Genomic DNA, 21,112 nt, shown 5'->3' with positions numbered 1-21,112 from the left:
CAATTAGTAAGAAAAACTGTCAGATCTGGCAAGTGCATGAGCTTCCAGAACATATCAGCTGACAGGGAAGAAAAAGTTTGACTAAAACCTAACAGAGTTACTGCCCCCAGAGGAGGAGAATGAGCTACATAAAATGCACACACGTGCACTGGCCATGCCAAATGCCCCTCTTTCCCAAGGAGTCTGTGTCAAAGCAAAGCAACTGCTGGTATGTGCACTGTTCCTTGACAGCTGAAAAATGAGGCATGCATGCAAATTTAAGGTTTTAGGTAGCAGACTGGCTGTGCAGGCTTTGGAAAATTTTATCCAATATAACTAATAAAATGTGATCAGTGTGACTGAGGAACCACAGTGTTCCTTAGTGTAAGGCTGCAAACCAAGAACAAAACCGAATAACAGCTAAAAGCAGGAATATTTAAATAAGGAGATCGCCACGCTCTGGTTTGTAAGTTGGGCAGGAGAAGATCCTTTCTTTACAAAAGGTGCCGCAGGGCCCTTTCATTAAATGAAAATTAAGTCGGACTCCAGAGAAAAGACACCTGCTGACTCTGGGCATAACCCACAAGGCGACCATAGAAGAGCTTACTTAAAAAACCCCAAGTTCTGGTTATTCTCTTTGATCAGAGAACCTAAACAGGCTGGTGGCACAGGTAACGACAGACTGCAGCTAATGTGCAATCTCGTGCCTTGAGCCAGAACGCGGCTTTTCAGGTGGCTGCTGACCAGGTGACCTCTGTTGGGACAGATGATGTTGATTTCCCAGTACAAATTAATTGAAATTCAGAAATCACCTGAACTCACCCACACCTTCTGTTTGCCTAAACCCGTGGTAAATTATCACCATGTTATGCTGAAATCTGGTAAGTCACCAGAGCACTTCGATACGCTTGGCTTTTGTACTAGCAGAACAAGGACACCTGCAGGTAACGCACACACACGTTCATTACTGAGCAGACATGAAATGCGACTGGTATCTCTCAGCCAAGGGAAATTTCAGCTGGTGTGTAGAAGCAGAGCTGTGTCGAAACTCATTCTATGGCACCACATCACATTGATGATTAGAGTCATCTCCTGGACTGCTTTCAAGATTTCAAATGCTGCTCTTCCTCTTCCATTCTCTGGAAGAATCACATACCAAAGCAGGTACATAAGAAATCCACCTGCCTTTGGTGGAATCTTTTATGCTTCCCACAGGCTTCAAGCACCTGTGATAACTCTTCTTGTCATTGTCAGGCTCTGAATACTGTAAGAGCCTCCAATGAACAGAAGAAGATGACATCATCCACAAAGCACAGCTCTCGATGTACTTTTCTTTCTTGTTTTAAGCCTTGAACATCTTATCCCAACATGAAAAGTTCCGATGAGGCTGTTTCCTTGCAAAGCTCCCCACATCAACTTGACCTTTTCACATTCCCTTTGTACGATCTAATCTCGCAGTGCTTCTTAGGTAGGATTGTTTAAGAAACATCTAAATTACTGTTGTACTCTACCTTGTAGTGTTTACAAAAAGACACTTCTATCTTCAAGTTAATGCCATTCTCATAATTGGAAGAAGCCATACACAATGGCTTCAGAACGACAAGTACTTCTCAAAAGCATGGCTATTAAATTACAGAATACTACATGCTTGTTACCTATTCACATACATATAGGACAGGAATAAAGGTGGTAGATCTCACCATGCACTATACAGTAAAAAAATGTTACTGCAGCTTCCTATTAACTCTCTCATTCTGCACACGTCCTAGCGAGGAAAAAAACACGAAATACCTGGGCTAGCAAGCTGAGTTCTTCCACCCAGAGAAAATGCCTAACAAGTAATTTGGAAAATTGTTCCCAAACACATTTCTTCTGCTTCTAGAACTCAGCCTGCTACAATTGTTCTTCATCACAGAAAGAAGCAGGAGCAAATCAGCCCCTTAACAAGGCAGTGAAAAATTTTAATCTCATTTTATTTTTCTAAAGCCATGAGGTTCAAAAGATACATGAATTAAAACAATCATAATGAATTAAATGTAACAATACTCCTTCTCGTATAATGTTTGCAAGTAAAAAGATCACACGAGATTAAAGAGATCACAAGCACCAGTGCTACTTTAGCACAAAGCAAAGTAATTCATTCCGGTACTTCTCCCCAGCGCTAGCGTGCGCATTTGCCCTTTCAAGTTATCCTTTGGTTATTTCAAGAGGCTCTTGAGAAAAGGCTGTTCTCCTTTAATTTCCCAATTCTGGAGTGCACCTAAGCAAATGCTTAAATTTGAACATGCAAACACATTCAATTTTATCTCCATTTGCATGACGAAATGTAAGTGTGTGGTTCAGTGCTTTGCAGCACGGAGCCGGTGTCTGAAATCCCACTCCTCACTGGTGGCAGTGGCAGCCTGCTCAGCCCACTCTGCTGTGCTGGGCACCCGCGCCTGGCAGGTTCTTCTCACCCCTCTGTGCCAAGGAGGGGCAGAAAGTGACACAGCTGCACTGCCATGACTACGTCCCAGTAAGCAAGGACCTGGCCTCCAGAGATCAGGAGGAACCAAAGCCCTTCTTCACCCAGGTGGCCAAGAAGGCCAATGGCATCTTGGCTTGGATCAGAAACGGCGTGACCAGCAGGTCCAGGGAGGTTATTCTCTCTCTGGACTCGGCACTGGTGAGACCGCTCCTCGAATCCTGTGTTCAGTTCTGGGCCCCTCACCACAAGAAGGATGTTGAGGCTCTGGAGCGAGTCCAGAGAAGAGCAACAAAGCTGGTGAGGGGGCTGGAGAACAGGCCTTATGAGGAACGGCTGAGAGAGCTGGGGGTGTTTAGCCTGGAGGAGAGGAGGCTGAGGGGAGACCTCATTGCTCTCTCCAACTACCTGAAAGGAGGTTGTGAAGAGGAGGGTGCTGGCCTCTTCTCCCAAGTGACAAGGGACAGGACAAGAGGGAATGGCCTCAAGCTCCGCCAGGGGAGGTTTAGGCTGGACATTAGGAAAAAACTTTTCACAGAAAGGGTCATTGGGCACTGGAACAGGCTGCCCAGGGAGGGGGTTGAGTCCCCTTCCCTGGAGGGGTTTAAGGCACAGGTGGACGAGGTGCTGAGGGACATGGTTTAGTGATTGATGGGAATGGTTGGAATCGATGATCCGGTGGGTCTTTTCCAACCTGGTTATTCTATGATTCTGAGCTTGTAACTACCAAGCTGTCTCAGCTTGCTGGGCCCACAAAAACATAGGTGGATGCCCACAGCCCCTAAAAATATTCATTTTAATGGACGTGCCTGCATGAAGCAATTTTTGCCTTTACTCAAACTAATGTTTATACACAACTGTCAATGGATTACCACAGCAAAGAAGCTTTTTTTAGGAGATTAAATCAAAACTATTTTTTGGAAGTGGCAGTCAGACTTCAGCAGTTAACAACAAAGAATATGAAACCAGAGGTCAAAGGCTTTGATCTCTCAAGGGCAACGCACACATCACAGGGAGGCAGTGCGCAGCAGTCCAAAGGTTTTGTTTTATCAGAAAAAACTTATTTCCGCGTAGGCAGTTCAATCCTCAGGACTTCTTTTTGTTTGAAGGAAGACAGATCTGCAGTGAATTTCACTTATGGATGATCTTTCTAGTACAGCTTTGAGCCTGACCCTTGGTAAGATGCTGACTACTTAAGAACTAAACGCAGGAAGTGCAGCACTCGGAAACTTCCCATAGTGGGCTGATTTTCCAAGGCAATGAGCACCTGTATGTCATATCTTATCTTGGTTTCTGTGCAAGGCGATGTGATTCAACACACCTGAAAATGAGGCCAAGTTAAGTTCACATGCTTTCACAAACAGCACTTTCATCTCATGTGATGATTAAATGCTAGATGTTCAAATTCCCTTAAGCACGAGGTCAGACAAGGTCACTTGACGCATCCTCATTAGACTTCTACAATTAACATGAGCAGTCTCACTGGTAACAATTATATGATATTAATTTATTAGTCATCTGCTTTCTGATCTTTTCCGCTGATTTGATTTGTTCAAGCCCTGAATAATGTCTCATAAGTTACCTAAGGAAAACAGAAATCTCTGTTTCTGCCCTCACTGAATGGGATCAGTCAAGACCTTCTTTCACCCATGAAGATATAAAACCAAAAATGATGTTGGCTGCCTTTTTACTGGACTTAAGTTACAGCTCTGGACACCCCACAGAGGCAGTCAAACAGGACAGCCCCAGCATAATGACCCAGTACTTACAATGTGTATAAATACGGCCAGAAAAAGGCAAGAAGACAAACACCGTCCCTCTTCTGCAGTTCCTCCCTAGAAATAACACAGTTTGATGGGGCAAACTCCATCACTGTAATGCCATGTATGATATCTCATCCCAATGCAAGGGAAGGAAGGAGAGCAAACAAATGTGGCAGCTCTTTTTCCTCCTTCTCCCAGGCACATCTACTTGAGAGAGCGGGGAAGACCAGAAGCACTGGAAGCACAATTCCCACTTAAACTGTCATTTTCTGCCATCGAGGGAAGGCTACATCTTCATTGCTCCCAAGCCTCGCCTAGACATCCTGGCTAGCACAATAACTGAGGTCATAAACAAGACCAGTGCTGAATAAGCCTTTTCTTGCCCGGAGACCTTTGTATTTGTGATCAGCAATAAAAGGCTGTACTGGAATTTAAAATCTCGGTCAGGTAAAATGCCAGAGATGATTATTTAAAGGCTTCAAATAAAAAAAAAATAATCTGGCTGTAAGAACCAGCTTTTCACATTCATATTCTATGGCTCTGCACTCATACCTGAGTTATGAAAGAAGCCCAAAATAAGATGAGACGTAATAAAACACAAGCTGGGCTTAAGCGAGGATTGATTTCTGACAATAGTTCTCAATGTTTTAAAGACTAGCTGCATACCCATATATTTGCAAGGTTTTAATTGCACAATTCCCAGTGATTTAGCATTGCAGGAATTTACATACATCCATGCTCAGAATTTAAGAAGTGAAGACAATGAGAAACTGAGGTTGATATAAACAGGGTTCAAAAAAACCATTATTTTTTTTTTGGAAAGTAAGTCTCTGGCAGCAGGTGACTGGCATCCCACACGAACTAAATCTATCCTCTCCTGCCAAGCTCTTCTGCTGTGGATTCCTTCCTATGCTGTATTTCTATGACACTGATTTTAACTCATGAGGTGAGAACTACAGAAAAATACATAAACTAACAAAGAAGATTTGCCATGCTTAGACGCAGACAAGCACTGAAAAACAAAGAAAAGATCAATATGAAAAAGTGGGCCAGAGCTTCAGATGGGACAAGCCGACACAGGGAATGGATGATGCTGATCAGCAAGGAGTGAGAAGGAGGAGCTTGGACTGCACCGACACAGCAGGCAGTGTGGGAAGTGATGGACAAACGGTACATATTCATCCTCGCATTTAGGAAGCTGCTGCAGCTAAGAAACAGAGGACACTGTTAAGTTTTCAGCAATGTCACTTTTCACAAACATAATCTCCTTTTTAGGCTTTTGGTTAAATCAATATCCAGTTGTTAGAAATAATAGCATGACTCTTAGAAAAGACATTGCACTGCTAATTCCAGATAAGCAAAGTCTGGCTTTACTTTGTTTTCTTCTGAAGCATTATCCCACTCAAGTTTATCTTTCATAAATGCTGACACAAGCTACAAGGGCTTTATATTATTTCATAAAAACTTTTTTCTTTTATTTTCTTTCTTTCCTTCTTTCTTTTTTTTTTCCTCTTCTTTCCAAATTATACCCACAGGTCCGACTGATACTTTCAACTGCAACTACAGGCAGCCAGACAAGAACAGTACAAGAAACTTTATCTTAAGTATTTATTGTTATGCTGGAATATCACTCAGTTTCCTCTGGGGTAATGCAGTACTCCTGTGGGAAATATGTGACCTCATTTGCATTTTCTAATTTAATTGCTATCAGGTTTCCTGCAAGACTGAACAAATAAAGTTCCTAGTTACTAACACCACTCGTACTAACCAGAAAAAGGTTTAGGTTTAAGCATTTGCTGGGAAGGAGAGGAAAATGCATGTGTCGTATTGTAAAATACATCTTGAAAAGATTTACTCACTTTGCAATCATTTCATCCTACTGGCATTAAACTTTAATGCAGTAGTTAGAATTCTTTCATTGCAGTGGTTACCACTGAACATTTGTAGATCTGCCCAGGTGATTCAGCTATCTAAAGCAATCAGCACATGTATAAGGCCAAAACTGTGAAGTAGGAGTACCTATTACTGAACTGGGTCATTCACCATTAAAATATCAGCTTGCACAGAGAGGAAAAGCACAGCCGTGGGATCTAAGGCACAGGCAGAGTCACCAAAACCTCAGGTTTTGCAATGAAGGTACACAGGAGGACAGCTACGTAAAATCAAAACGGATGTACGCGCCAGAACAGAGACTTGGTCTCTCTCCCTCTCTCTTAAACGTCCCTAAAGGTGTTCAAGGCAAGGTTGGATGGGCCTTGGGTAACCTGATCTAGTGGGATGTCCCTGCCCATGGCAGGGCCGTAGGAACTAGATGATCTTTAAAGTCCCTTCCAATCCTAACTATTCTATTATTCAATGATTCTATGTCACCTGCCCCCCCTCTCTCCTGTATTTTCTGTCTCCATATTCCAAATATAACACAGCAGTCTGAAATGTCTTTAAAAAAATCATGCAGTTCTGCTTGAGTCATACTATACTACATAAAACCATGCAAAATGTGTTTCTAGAAAAAGCCATGAAATATAGTATATTAAGGTCATGGCCTGAAACACACTGAACTGCATATTGCTAGGTTTTGGAGGTTTTTTTTAGCATAAACACTATTCTTTTTCAAATAATCTCATAATCATACTTATTTCGTTAGTAAACAAAGGATTATTTTGCTTGCAAAAAGCACAAGCATTTAAACTAAACACAAGTCAGATGCCTGCTGTAGGGACCCACGATAAAACTGCTTGTGACCTTGTCATTAGTCTTGTTTCCCATATTTTTCCAGCCTCAAACTACACACTAATAAGGCTTTTAGAAAGGAGGGATATGAATTTTAAAAAGCTTAGCTCTCTCTGTTTTGAACCAGAGTTCAGCTTACATTAACACTAGATGAATTCCCAACCAAATATTTTACTAAATCAGAAATATATGCTTATTCAGTTTTCTCTCCACTACACTGAGAAGGAATTTAAAGCAGTATATAAGAAACTTTACTTTGTTCCTTCACTATTTAATTACTTTCCAAAGGAAGCAGTATTACTTTGGTTAGAAAATGGCAAATACAGTTGACATAACATCCAGGGCTTAATTATATCTTGCACAAGCCAGAGTCTTACTGAAGAGCAGCAGAAGTGTATTTATACAACTCTAAGCCATGCAAAACCTCAGAGGTCAGCCCACTGGGCAACTGCTAGATTTAAGTCTCTCAAAGTCTTTTTCCTCTTGTCTCACACGTGGCAAAAATTCTCCCAAATGGCACCGACTCAGTGGAATTCTGACAAAACACAGAAAGTCTCTCCCTCTCCTCCTCCTTCCCTGCCCTCTCTGCCCAAGCACAGCAGAGAAGAGCGAAGCAGAGGCCAGCCTTGCTAATTTAACTATTACTGTGGTGCATTAATCCAAACTAGAGCCATGGCCAAGCGTCCTTGCCTGTCCCTGAACTAGCCATGGCAGCTCCCCAGGACACACACTTTCATCCTTGCTCTGCAGATCTTTAAGATCCAGCAATAAATCATGCTCTTCAGCCAATTTACTGCCCAATCCTGCTTAACAGTAACTGCCCAACCATCACAGAACTGTTTTTTTTGAGCAGGTACCAGACAATATAACTGCGTTTACTCAGTGTAGTACAGGATTTTCAACTCAGATCAACACTGAAAAGGAAGGAGGAGAAAATGAAAAGGTGAGCTGCTGCAATCAAAGCTGATATGGAAGAGGTGGGACAGAGACAGCTACTCAAGGAGCAGACCAGAAGAAATGTGTTTTCATGGAGCAGTCCCCAAATACAATGGCACTGTGCAGCTCACCACTATATTTAACTGAAGCAAAACTGCTCTCAGATTGCCAGGCAGGGACAGATCCTTCCTCCTTTTCAGCTATATGTATGAAACTAAAAAAGAATGAACGCATCTGCAACCTTCTGCCCAAAATACTGAATGGTTCTGGCTTTTCATTCTTCAGCTGTGGGGAAGGAAAGCTGCTGGCATTGAACAGAGTCAGACACTGCAGTGCCACGTTGTGCTTCGCTGCCCTGCTGGCCTGTGCTGCGTGTGAGCATGTGTCCCTTATCAGGCAGCAGCAATGCTCCCTGTCCTTGCCACATCGAAAGTTAACAAGCCCAAAGCTCCCTTCTGGAAGCCCCCCCGGAGCTGCAGGGCCATGCAGATGGCTTGGGGACAGAAAGGAGTCACTGTAAAAACCAGGGAGATGTCTTAGCAGCACAGCAGAAACAGCCTGTGTGTCACTCCGCGTCAAGGTTGCCACAAAAGAAATCTGAACTTAACCTCTTATTTCTTAAGATGATGGTTGATTTTGATTCTGGAGAGAGGGAGGCGCCCTCCATTTGCAGGTTTTATTCCAAGTCAGAAAGAAGTATTAGCAGTGAGATGCAAACACAAGGTATATAACCTGCTGTACAGAACAGAGCCAAGTGGTCACTTAAAAATACAAAAGTTTGAACTTAAAGAACGCTTCTCTCACTGGTGACCTTAAATCATCTCTGTCAGAGACATTTGAGGATCCCATACGAGGACAGTCTGGGAGAGTTGGAGTTGTTCAGCCCAGAGAAGAGACGGCTTTGCAGAGACCTTAGAGCAGCTTTCAGTGCTGAAAGGGGCTCCAGGAAAGCTGGGGAGGGGCTCCTGAACAAGGAGTGGAAGGACAGGATGAGCGGGAATAGTTTTAAGCTGAAAGAGGGAAGATTTAGATGAGATCTTAAGAAGAAATGTTTTCCTGTAAGGGTGGGGAGGCCCTGGCCCAGGTTGCCCAGAGCAGTGGTGGCTGCCCCATCCCTGGAGGTGTCCAAGGCCAGGTTGGATGGGGCTTGGAGCCCCTGATCCAATGGAAGGTTCCCTGCCCATGGCAGGGCGGTTGGAATCTCTTCTGACCTTCTATGATTCTATGATCTACAAAAGATCTGAAGCTGCTTGAGGTTCCTGCATACCTCCTTCGGTAACACAGACCAGCCAACACAGACAATCTTGTGCCACAATTAAGTTTTAAAGGTTTGGGGAACACAGGCAAAGGAAGAATGAAATCAGAAAAAAAAGCTTTGAAAACTTCTTACCTTGTGCCCACTGTGTTGTGCCTTCTCTGCCACCAGAAACCTGACAATCGCCTCCCACCTGCCCAGGGTCTGGGGATCCCACGCTGTCACCATCAGGATCAGCTGCTTTGAGGGCATTTGCACCTGGTGGGCAGCGTACATGGTCCCATCCGCTCTCACCCTGAAGTCCAGGCTGTTGGTCTCATACCGAAGTCCCTTGTTACTGGCACAGTTATTAAATTTTACTAGAACAGAGAACAAGAGATGGAAGAAACGTGTGAGATTGGCGTGATAAGGAAAGCAATCAAATACAAGTTTCAGACATTTAATTTTCACTGATGTCTTCTATATCTCTAATAACCATCAAGGAAATGATTTAACTGTTTCTTCGACCTTTCAGGAGTGCTCTTGTGCTTTATCTCTGTTCCCCGGGGAAGTAGTTGTAAGCCATTTTTAAAGTATTTGATACAGTTTCATTAGATCTCAAACACAGCTGTTCCCCATTTCTACAAGTGGATTTCTCCCTTGTTGCCATTATCTTTTAAATTCGACTGGAGTCTATTACCCACACTGTGGGTATTTTTTTGCACAAAATGTTCTCCATTTCCCTAACCCTTCAATAACCTACTTACCAGATAGCCTATTTGCACATTCTTAACTGAAATTCAAAAGCCCATAACAATTCCATTATCAGAAATATAAAAACAAAAATCGTAAAGACGAAAACCTAAAACCGTTTTGCTGATTGCATCCACTGCAGCCAGAACTGCAATCCCACCCTGGCCAACCCCTCTGCATGCTACAGCTACTGCAAAGAACAACTTCACGACCCCAAACTTGTCATTTAAAAGCCTACATTGTTCTATCAAAGCTTCCCAGTTGCTGATATTTTTATTTACTACATTTTTTGGTCAAATTCTTTTATGGTCTAGTTGAAAAACTATTTTTAATGGCATTATAAAATGTGACACATACATTAGGCTGGAAAAAATCCAAACTATTATATGACAGAGTTGACAAATCTGATAGAGATTGAACCTGCAGCTAATCACATAGGAAACAAAACACTTTCTGCCATTCGAGTAATCCACGGGGCGGAACACACATGTGGTGAAGGAAAACATATTGTACCCGTAAAAACATCTCAAGTGAGTGAGAATGGATATACAGCTTTCTAGCTAGGATTGTTACATGCTGTGGCTTCTGAGTGCTTTGCAGCAATGCTCTAGCCTGTGCTGAGATAAGGAAAACCTGCTAGTCTAAACCTCATGCAGCTTCAGCAGGCACTTAATTTTTGCACAAGAAAAGCTACGTCAGATAAGTTCTACTGAGACTGTGGTGGGAGAAGGAACACCAAGTCAATCCAGGCAAGAGGAGCACCTGGGGTCAGACTTACCCAACCGTCTTCTTCCCCCCATACAGTAGCTGACTGCTTCAAGTTGAATCGAGGACTAATCTGGATTTAAATAAAAATATCTAAGAGATGGTACAGGGGAAAGAAAAAGCAGCCAGGAAACTGCTCAACTAGTCCTGCTGCCAAAGCCCCCAGTACCATCACACCACGGAGAAGTGAGGAGCAAACTGTAGTGGAGGAAGGAAAATGCTACCTCCTCCTTCTCCAAACTGCGCCTCTCAATAACAGCGGTACTGCGATCATGTCGTAACTATATATCTTACAAAGGCTTTCCATGCTACGTATTATTTAGACCACATTCATACATTTTCATGTGTGTGGTGGGAACTGTTACCTAATGCTGCAGTAATTATCGGGCACAAGTACCAAATGTCACACGTGGATCTATAAAAAAGATGAATAACATTATTGAGTATATGAAAAAATGCTTTTTAAGCAATTTCATTGCCACAGACTATGTAATTACATTCTTATTTAATCTGGAATCCAAGGTAAGCAGAAGTCCCTCAGTTTTGTTTCAGATAGCAGCGGTTTGCTTGTCTTTACTTCTCACTGCAGCTCAGACTGCAGCAAATAACTTCAGTGCCCTCTCATATGAAATTCTTTAGTCAAGATATTTGACCAGTTATCTCTGCTTTTTATCTCCAGAAGCATAACAAATGTTTTTCAGTGTAATAGGAAGTAGCATCTCCTGCATTACTCGCAGTTTAAATGAGACTTTGGTGACCTTTTTTTTAAAGGACAGGATATTACTTAATTGCTACTTCAACAACACTTGGAAGCCCTTGCACCCTTGCTTTCAGTCACTGAGTGTCAGAGCACAGGGCAGACACGGAGCACTCTGGAGGAGGGGATCTCTTTCTTCCATTTAAATAAAAAAAAAAAGAAGAAAGGCTACAGGACTGAGTCCTCCATCATTTCCTAGAACTTGGGCCCTTTCTGAGGTGCTCTGTGCCGTGCAGTGCACAAGCCACCCCACCCAAACCCAACCAACGCCAAGGACTTCAAGTCCAAACTAGCAAGCCAATGCTTTTTCCTTGAGATCAACCAGCACACAATAGTTCACCTCCCAAAATGATGTTTCACCTCTAAACAGCTCACTGGGAACATGTGATCAATGCTACATCCAAAACTCTGTGGTGCTACCATCAACCTGACCATGTGGGCAACTCCAGCCCCATTCTCAGACCCATCTAAGTCCTACTGGCTTTAACAGTAAAGATACAGCTTTTAGACTAGACTGAAAAATAAAAATTCATGAAAGCACTAAATGAGGTTAAACACACACACGTGGTTTGGTGACACCTACAAGAACCACTGGCAGACAGCTGGAGGAACTGGGATGGCCTCAGAGACCCGTGAGGTTGCTGGGGCTGCCAGGGGAGATCCCCCCCAGCCCTGAGGACCAACCTGCCGCAAGATCTCCTTCATCTCTCAGGAATTTCTGCAAGCCTCCCATGCATTCAGAGCTATAATAAATACCTGCGAACACGTCCAGTGCTTTGTTGCTAATATGTTATTTATTTTCAGGTCCATGCCATCAGCTTTGTTCCAAACGAGGTACATCAGTTGCTGTATTATTGCACTCCTCTGCTACATAATGGCAATGCAAAAAGCTGCCTCCATCTCTAGCTCCTGAAGCACCAACATATCATATACAAAAAGACATTTGAAGAAGAGAGAAAGGAGTGATAATGACTGCACATTACAAACAATTCAGAGCTTACTTTGATTTTATTGAGATTAAAAGAAAGCCCTACAGTGCAGTAGTAGTCTGAGAGAGGGGGAAAAAAACCCAAACCCTTCCTATATGTGTACGAAGTGATTTCAGCATTCAAAGTACTTAAACATCTGCTTAAGACACAGCGCGTGGCTCCAATATGCTGCTCTGGTGTCATATGTCACAGTGTCGACTTTTATGCTCCATTATCTAAAAATGGCTACCTCTTAGACAAAGTCCCTCTGTGACTCGCTAATTACTTCCATTACTTTAAAACAAACTTGACTAGAGACAGCGAAAATCCTGAGAGAAATTAAGTCTAATGTTTCAAACAAGCAACGTCTACGCTCTGCATCGCTCGCTCTTCTCAGGTACCACAGGTAGATGAATGCTCAGCAATGAATCAACACAACCGACTCCTCTCCAAAGAGTCTTCATGAGCTGCAAATACAAAAAGTCTGCAAGGATGTATGGATTCCATAACATTTAGTCACTAAGAGGGACTGTGCCTTGCCCAGCTGCCTGAACAGTGGCCAACTGGTCACGACTCACCCAAGGGGCTTTGCAGAAGCTTTCAACCACATAGGAGAGACAACGCAGAAACTCATCAGGGCCTGAATATTAGGGATCACCACGTTCAGCTGCTGTCAGGTAGAGCTGATGTTGCTCTAGGCACTCTTTGTACACAGCAGAGAAAACATCTGCAACACAGTGTAGACGGACTGCTCACACTTTCACCACACGGTTGCCAGGACTCTCATTAGAAATCCTGTGCTGATCCTCCTTGCTGCCCTGTGAAAATGATTCCTTGGGATGTTACCCGACTCCTGAGATACATTGCTAAACATATATACATACACACATATACGTCCTATACATAAAAAATACTTTTTTCAAATATATTTGCATAGGTTTGGGGAAAAAAAATCAAACTATTGTTCTTTAATAAATACCGTAGCTCAAGGAGAGATCTTGTCTGTATTTTCAAATTCCACCTCTTACCTCTACTCTTTGCTCTCATGGAAACAGAAATTAAAATTTTATCCGGTAGCAGGAAATTTTTTTCTTTTTTCCCATTTTCTCCTTTAGAAAGCTTGAAGTCTATGTAAGTTGCATCTGATGTAACTCTTGACTTTAAATCATTTAATAAATAAACAAACAAGCATTGGCTCTGTTTACTAGACTTAGATCTCTCTGTGGACACAAATCCATCTTTTTTTGACCAGTTTGAAGTCTAAAGAACACTGCATGAATTTAACATTCAAAAGCTGCAGCATCAGTAATTAGGATTTCAGATAAACAGCAGAGCCACACATCTATCATTTTTACAGGATGGTAAAAAAAGAAAACTTTTTTTAATATACTCTGGAAAAATGTTCAGTGATGCTTATCGAAAGCTTATGCTGAAAACAGCATCAAATGCCTGATGAAAAGAAAACCAAGAAGGCACCCTCATTAGCAGGCTTTTAGGTTTAACCCTTTACCCTCATCATTTTTAATTGCTTCCCTATGAAAGGAGGAAGGATGACAATTTGATCTGCTGAAAGAGGTACGGAGTGATGGGCAGAGGAGCTGAAGGAGTGAGCAGCAAACTGCTGGGCAGCTGAGAAAAAAAGTGATATTTTTCTTCAAAAAAAGGCTCGGGGTGAAAAAAAATTCAACAAGTTTTGCATTGTTCCCTTTTATTATTTAGCTTGTTAAGCTAGCTGGACAGAGTCAAATGATCAAGTCAGGATCTTGAAAGACGTACGAATACACTGAACTTCCTTGCCCTCCAAATGTCTAAGAAATGTATTGAATTTAATAGGACTATAAATGGTATAAACCAAAGAATTCACTTTAAGCTTTATCCTTCTGAAATGTCTCCTATTCCATTAAAAAGTGCCCCCTCTGGCAAGCTGCACAGGGCTGGAAAAGCAGGAGGGATAATATTTATTAGGACATATCCCCTGGCGCAACATCATCCCACGGTGCAGGAGATGGGTCCCCTCAGGACTCTCTTTTTCACCATGGTTTTGAGGATTATTGCTGCAGAGATGTTTCTTTCCTGGTGATCTTCAAAGCAGCGAATGCACACCACTACTTGCAGCAGGATCCTATCTCTTTCCAAGTCGTGTCTCTTGAACAGCTCCCTTTACACCCGGCGCGACTGTGATAAACCTAAGCCGCCAATTCCCCCCTTCACACCACTTCTGCCAACACCATTAAGACGAGGATGGCTTAACTGTAACTTTGGGAAATTTCAGATGTTCGAGTAACATGTGGAATCCTGAGCATGTACAGAAATGTCCCTTTTGTGTCATCTCTAGCAAATCGCTTGTATTCCTGCCCTGGCACTTCTAGCCCCGTGATCCCACCCGTTGGCACTCCTCCACCTTCTCCTGCTTCCAGGCAGTCCACGACGCCGTTCCTCTGCACATCATCACAAATGAAATTAAACAAAACCCACCTGCTGAGTGGGTAGCAACCTGATGTCTAAGATAGGGCGTGAAACCATTCAGATAACCAAAAATTGTCTGTACTCCCGGGCACCCTGTGAATGCATTACACTCCCACAAACTGGTTTCTCCATCAAGTGCTGATGTGAAACAGAGCACGCTGTGCCTCCTTGGAAAGCCTCGGTTATTTGAGAAAGTAAGCACATAGTATAAACTTTTACGTGGCCACATTTTGGAGGCATCTTTCTTTATGTTCACACAATCTCTCTGTGAGAAAGCTGGTTTACAACAATAGGAACAAACTGCAGTCAAGTGATTTCCCCAGGGCCATGCTGGAAACCACCAGCAGAGCCGTGAACTGAATCCTGAAATTCGGGTTCCCCATTTCCCGTTCACACCATCAGGTCACGATGCCTCCATCACCCACATACAGATTAACCAAATACAAGATAAAAATTTTAAATGGGGGAATGGCCTTTTACAGGCACTTCCAAAAGCAAACAGGGCACATTCTCATTCCTACAATCTTCTGGCACATTTTCAAGTTGGCACCGGCTTGAAATATTAAGAAATGTCACACAACTTAGGTTTGCAATTGTTTCGTGATTTGGAGTCCTATGAACAAATGTGAATACGTGCTGGAGTTCTGGGACTAAAATATATTGAATATAAAGGAAATGCTGAAAGGAAGGCAAAAGGATTTTGTTTCTGTTGTACTATAAGGATGAATGTATGCAGGTATCACAGGCTTTTTGAGCACAATGAAAGAATACAGATACATTGGTGTTTCAGTGCTTTGTGTAAATGAAACCAAACTTCAGCCATTCCCCTTACACGCAATGTTACATATGGGTCCAGAGTCCTATTTCCCATACTATCATACAATACATAACCAGATCTGCTTCTTGGAGTTAATGAAATACTCAGAGCCCTTCTCTTCTGCACAAGAAAAACAATGCATAAATAAGAAAAAATAATAGCGTAAAACCTGATAGAAACAACGCGTAATTTTCATTGTCCCATTACTGATTTTATAGGTTACATTTTCAACCATGTCCCCGTAAAAAATATTACACTAATAAACTCTTTGTGTCTTTATTTAATATTTATAGCACTGTGCGAGAACCAAACTCTACTGGTAAAAGGTAAAAGCAGCAATTCAAACAGCTGCTACAGAGTCTAATAAACATATCCCTAGTGATCAAGTTTAAGAGTATACAGCTTAAGAAAATGCTTTGATACAGAAAAATGTTGGAGATAAAGGGATGTATGCTGGTTGGTCTATGAGTATCTATAAAAATGTGCATGCCCACACCCTCGGCTTCACAAAGCATTGATTATTCTGTAGGTGTTCTCAGAGTGAAAAAACAAAAATAATGAATGAGTTTGGAGGATTAATGAACTGCCCTACAGTTTATCATCTGCTGAAAATATTTAGCATGATTTAGCATGTTCTTAATGTTACTTTCTTGCAATTAATAGTAAAGAAATCTGCGGCAAATTTACCCATTTTCCATATCTCAGGTCAATGTGAAACATTACATCCAATTTTCCAGTGCATTATTTATGATCCTTGAGCTATGACTGCTGCTATTTGCCTTACTGGAATAATAATAAATTACCATAACAATTTACTATATGTAATTATGTTAAACAAAATCTTTCTTCATTTATCTTCTTGTAATCTTCGGTTGCAGTGAATCCCTCTATATGGAATATGCAACAACATTCACGACATTCCCAACCTATTATATGCTTGTTAGAAATGACTCCACGTGCTACTGAACTGGTGATGCCTCTGAACCAGCAAATGAGTAGCAACCCATCTCCAGCAGCAACGAAGACAGATTTCAAATGGCATGTAAAAGTATTTTACATTCGGAAATACATTTTGAATTTCCCCACTTTAAATTCCAAAGCTCAACCCCCTCCTTGATCAAATTATCCATGCAGGTTTGGGCACACGCTATTGATCTCCTAACTACCTCACATTCATTTGCAGGCTGTTTTGCACTCTCAAAGCCAGGACTGCCTCCAATAGGTTTCATGGGGAAACCGGGAAGCCTTGCTCATGCACAAGGCATTTAAAAAAAAATACAATATTTCTGTGAGCTTGAGAGAGCTACATAGAAAATTCATCTTTTCATTTCCAGAGCCACCTGAATGTTTTCAACACCTTTCCCAGCTTTATATTCACTCCTAACAGCTCTTGCTTACACAGGGTTTCTGTTTCCATGGCCAGATGAAAAGAAAAGGAACAATACATTTCAACACACTGAAATCGAGATCCTTTAGAAAGTCATTCTGTCACCTGTACAGCCAGCCAGTGGCAATGAGGAGCTGAGAGTACATTAAAAAAAGATCTAAATCCCATTCAACCAAAACAAAACCAGCCCTACAGTAAACAAAACCCAATTCCCAGACACTACCTGCCTCCTCCATATTCCCACCAGTGCTATTTTTCATTTACTGGAAGCCAATCCAACTAAAATACATGTTTTTAAGGAAGAGGAAAAAAAAAGTATATTTCACTTTTGGTATTGGAATTGGAGGGGAGTACAGACCCCTGGAGAGAAGGACTGTAAAACATGATAGAAAAGATGAATCACTCTGGCAGCAGCCAGCCAGCCATTAATTTTCAGCAAGCCAGGAGTTGGTCCAATTAAACCAGGCTCCTTTCTCTACATTAACATGCTTTACTCAGTTTTTTTCCAAAGCCGAAACATCAGCTTGAGACCCCAAAGGCTTTTCTATTTAGGATCAATCAATCTACCTTGCTGCACTGTAAAACATACACTGTCAGCTCCGAGGCTAGCTCAAAAAAGAGCAACGGTGAAAAAATTTGATAAATCGACATGTTCTGGCAGTTAGAGGGATTCTTCCTACACTGTCACATATTTTTATCTGATTAGAAACAAGTATTAGTAAAGGGAATATTCCCCTCGTGTTCTCTTCCTGGTGTTTAGCATTGGTTTAAGAGGAGTCTTTTCATCCCCATTTTCCTAAATCCAAGCCAAAAGCTTCCCACCACAAAGGCAGGCAGATACAACACAGATTTCAAAGGGTAGCGATTTTCAATTGGATTTGCATGATGTGGAACTCACATTCAAGCCTTTTCCCCAGCACAGGAACATGAACCTGCATCTATTAGCACCCCACATTAAAGCAATCATTCACTGCTTTCCACATTTTTATGCTCAGGGCTTTGCTGTGGGTGTGCAACCTCACCTCAGGGTTCCCAGCACTTGCTTTGGCAATGACTGCTTTAGTTGAGATTCCATTGCCCACCTGAGACCTCATCACTCTCCCTCTCCCCTTCTGAGACATTTCAGAGATGTGTAACTAATAAATAAGCCAGGGACTGATGCCAGAGGGTACTAAGAAGGACACTTAGATGGTATGAAGTCCCTGTCAAAGCAGCACCCTGAGCTAGGATAACTCAGAGGATCGCCCCTTTCTTCAGTGAATGCCACAGTAACCATGCTGTTGGCTTCCATTCTAGTTCTCAGTAGATATCTTTATCCTTGGATAAAAAACCTTTCACAGTTGTTTCAGTATGACAGTCCTCCTCAATTCTTAAGTAGCATGATAGACACTGGGATGTGCAGCTGGAGTTTTAGCTTCAGACTAAAAGGCTAACAAAGAGAAGCCTGGTTTGAGTAATCTTGCAAATACCAGCTGCACCACACCGTTTGGCAAATGCCGAGTTTTTATGGTCAACCTTTTTTGTTCTTAGCTCTTCTTTAAATCCCATGTATCCGTAGGACAGTACTGAGATTCACTACGGCACTAATGAGATCATTTTGCAATTAAAGGCTAAGTAGAAACAAGCCTCTCACCACTCTACAGGAGAGTTTGGGTTCTCTGATTAAGCAGCAGTAATAAACCTGTTCCACTTTCGGTCCTGGTGCAGAGGCTTTCTATGATTAACTCTCCAAACAACAACGACTGAGTGACCCCATGGATTAATCAATGAGTTTCTCAGCTTCAGAGCAAAGTGCAAGTTGTGGGAGTTACCTGCAGTAGGATGTGTGTTAATTATTATTACTACAGCACAGAGTAAATAAATCCCAGGGCACTTAATTTTGAGGTTTTACCCTTAGCACTAATGATTTTCACAACGCTCTCATGTTTGTCAAACCACCTACTTGGGAAAAGATTTTGAACATCGCTACTACCTATTTCATGGTAGCTTAAGGTGACAATTATAAAGGGAGGAGCATGCAGAACAGCAGGACAATCTCTAGGTTACAGCAGCCACTCTCCCACCTCACCTGCAGGCAGGAGGAGCCCCTAGAGAAGCCACAGGGCAGCTGAGGCTGTGCGAGAGAAACCCCACGTGTGCTGCACCGAGCACCTTCTCCCCTGTGTTCCCGTGCAGAGCAGAGAGCCTGACCCTGCTAGTACCATGAACATCACTGCGTTCGGAGCAGAGGTGGGAAACAGTCAAGGAAACACAACTCCTGCACAACCACCACCATCCCTCCCCACTGACGGCCACCTGGCAGCCTGGGGGATTTTCCTCTCTGTCACAGATTTCTTTTCAACTTGCCAGAATTGTATTTGAAAGACGTGGGGAGCTACAAGAAGATTTTAGGGAGAAAAAAAAAAAAGCGAACACAGGCCATTTGCAGCCTAGGAAAAGAAGTTGAAAGAGATGCTCCAACCGTAGCCGTGTCAGACAGCCTCAGGCTCCTCTCACCTCACACTCTCAACACCCAGAAACAGAGGCTGCACATGTCAGGGAGAAAGAAAAAAAAAAATTCAGACACACGGGTAAAGGCACTGAACTCCTCACGGACTTGACTTGCTTGTAAACACTGACAACTTTGGGCTTGGCTGTTCCCGCAGTGATCCGGAGAGTCAATCACAATGCAGAAAATGAATGCACATTTCCAGCAAGGATTTTAGAAATGGAAAATTTAGCTTCCTATAAGAATCAAGGCAGCTATATTTAACCTGCAGCTGCTGCACACCTCTGCTTGTCTGCCTGCACAAAAAGCAGCTGCAGTCCTTACTTTCACTGTAGCCTACACAGATATTCAGGTTCCAAGAGGAATTAATATTACGTGAAATGAAACACTTCTGGTACCTGATGGGCGCAATTGCTTTGACATTTGGACAAATTCAGAAAGCTTTATTTACAGATGGAGGTTCTGGGTCCTGTTTTAGTCACTCGGTCAGAGGGAGCAGGAGAAGAAAAAGTGGCCTCGATGCCAAAGCTGCACTTGAGCGGGTGATAAATACGGGGCAAAGTGAGCGATGGCAAGGGCTGCATTCCTGCAGAGAACCGTACAGTCCTGCCCCAAGGCCAGGCTCCAGCGTACACAGAATTCACGGGAAATTCACCCATGGAGCAGGAAATTAACTGGAAAAGCAAAACCACAATAAAACACAACTCCACACTCTCGGGTGCTGGTCGTGTTGGGCATCACTGAATAAAAACAGACCTCCTGACATCTGCAGCCACCCTTGAACAGGCTTTGTCGTGACAACTGCATCCCTGCACTCACAGCACTTGGCTGCTGGTGCTTCCGATGGAGACACAGGCATGAGGTTTACTGTGATTTTCCCTTTCCTCTTTCATGTTCACCCTCTCTGCCCCTACTTACTACAATGGTCTCCAACAGAAAGGCAGCACTCCCTTCGCCTCAAGAATGACCTCAGGACTCAACTAGCAACTTTAAATTTGACAGAGCTCTTTTGGCAGGGCTCAGCACCACCAATTAAAACAGAGAGAGACTAAAGCCAGTAAATTAGAGAACGTGACAAATGCAGCACAAAGCAGTGACGATCCCAGAAGGTATCAAATTTAGTGTTAAAGTAAAGAAACAATAGAGAAGTCCAAGACATTTCAGAGTGTAGTGAATCAAATTAAATTGCCTGAAATTCCACATGGAATACATTTGACAAATTTCTTTCCCCCTCTTCAGCTTTCTGTTTGAGATGAACTGTCGTCTGGCAGCTTCAAACGTCTGGCACAGCTTCAGCTTCAGTTTGCTGGGGCTGAATCCAAACACGAACCTGAACTTTACCAGTTCTGCTCTTTTTGTAAACATACTTGCTGTGGCTGCCAAATGCTTTCCAAAAGCACACAAAACCCAGAATCCAAAAGGAAAACATTGTCTTGCTGCAATAAAATTTGCATTTTACCCCCTCTCAGTAGCATCCCACGTGCAGAGGCTTTGGCTGGTCAGAGCCCATCTTGCCCTCTATTTCCCCACACATTGTGAAGGGACTGAAGAGCACGAGGTCCGGCAGCGTCTCCCACGCACTGGGTACCAGCCCACCCCACAGCG

General features: G+C 42.7%; 1 protein-coding gene across 2 annotated transcripts in view; it reads right to left on the bottom strand.

Moving 5' to 3' along the window:
* CDH4 (cadherin 4) overlaps positions 1-21,112 on the bottom strand; it is a 430,462-nt gene that overhangs the window by 162,904 nt on the left and 246,446 nt on the right. For both annotated transcript variants that reach the window (XM_069872039.1, XM_069872040.1), the window contains exon 3: positions 9,263-9,486. In XM_069872039.1, the coding sequence (XP_069728140.1) occupies positions 9,263-9,486 (224 nt within the window). The remainder of the gene's footprint in view (positions 1-9,262; positions 9,487-21,112) is intronic.

The sequence above is a fragment of the Phaenicophaeus curvirostris genome, chromosome 18, assembly GCF_032191515.1.
Source record: "Phaenicophaeus curvirostris isolate KB17595 chromosome 18, BPBGC_Pcur_1.0, whole genome shotgun sequence".
Classification (NCBI taxonomy): Eukaryota; Metazoa; Chordata; class Aves; order Cuculiformes; family Cuculidae; genus Phaenicophaeus; species Phaenicophaeus curvirostris.
Note: the sequence above shows the minus strand (reverse complement) of the source record. Positions and strands in the feature narration are given on the sequence as shown.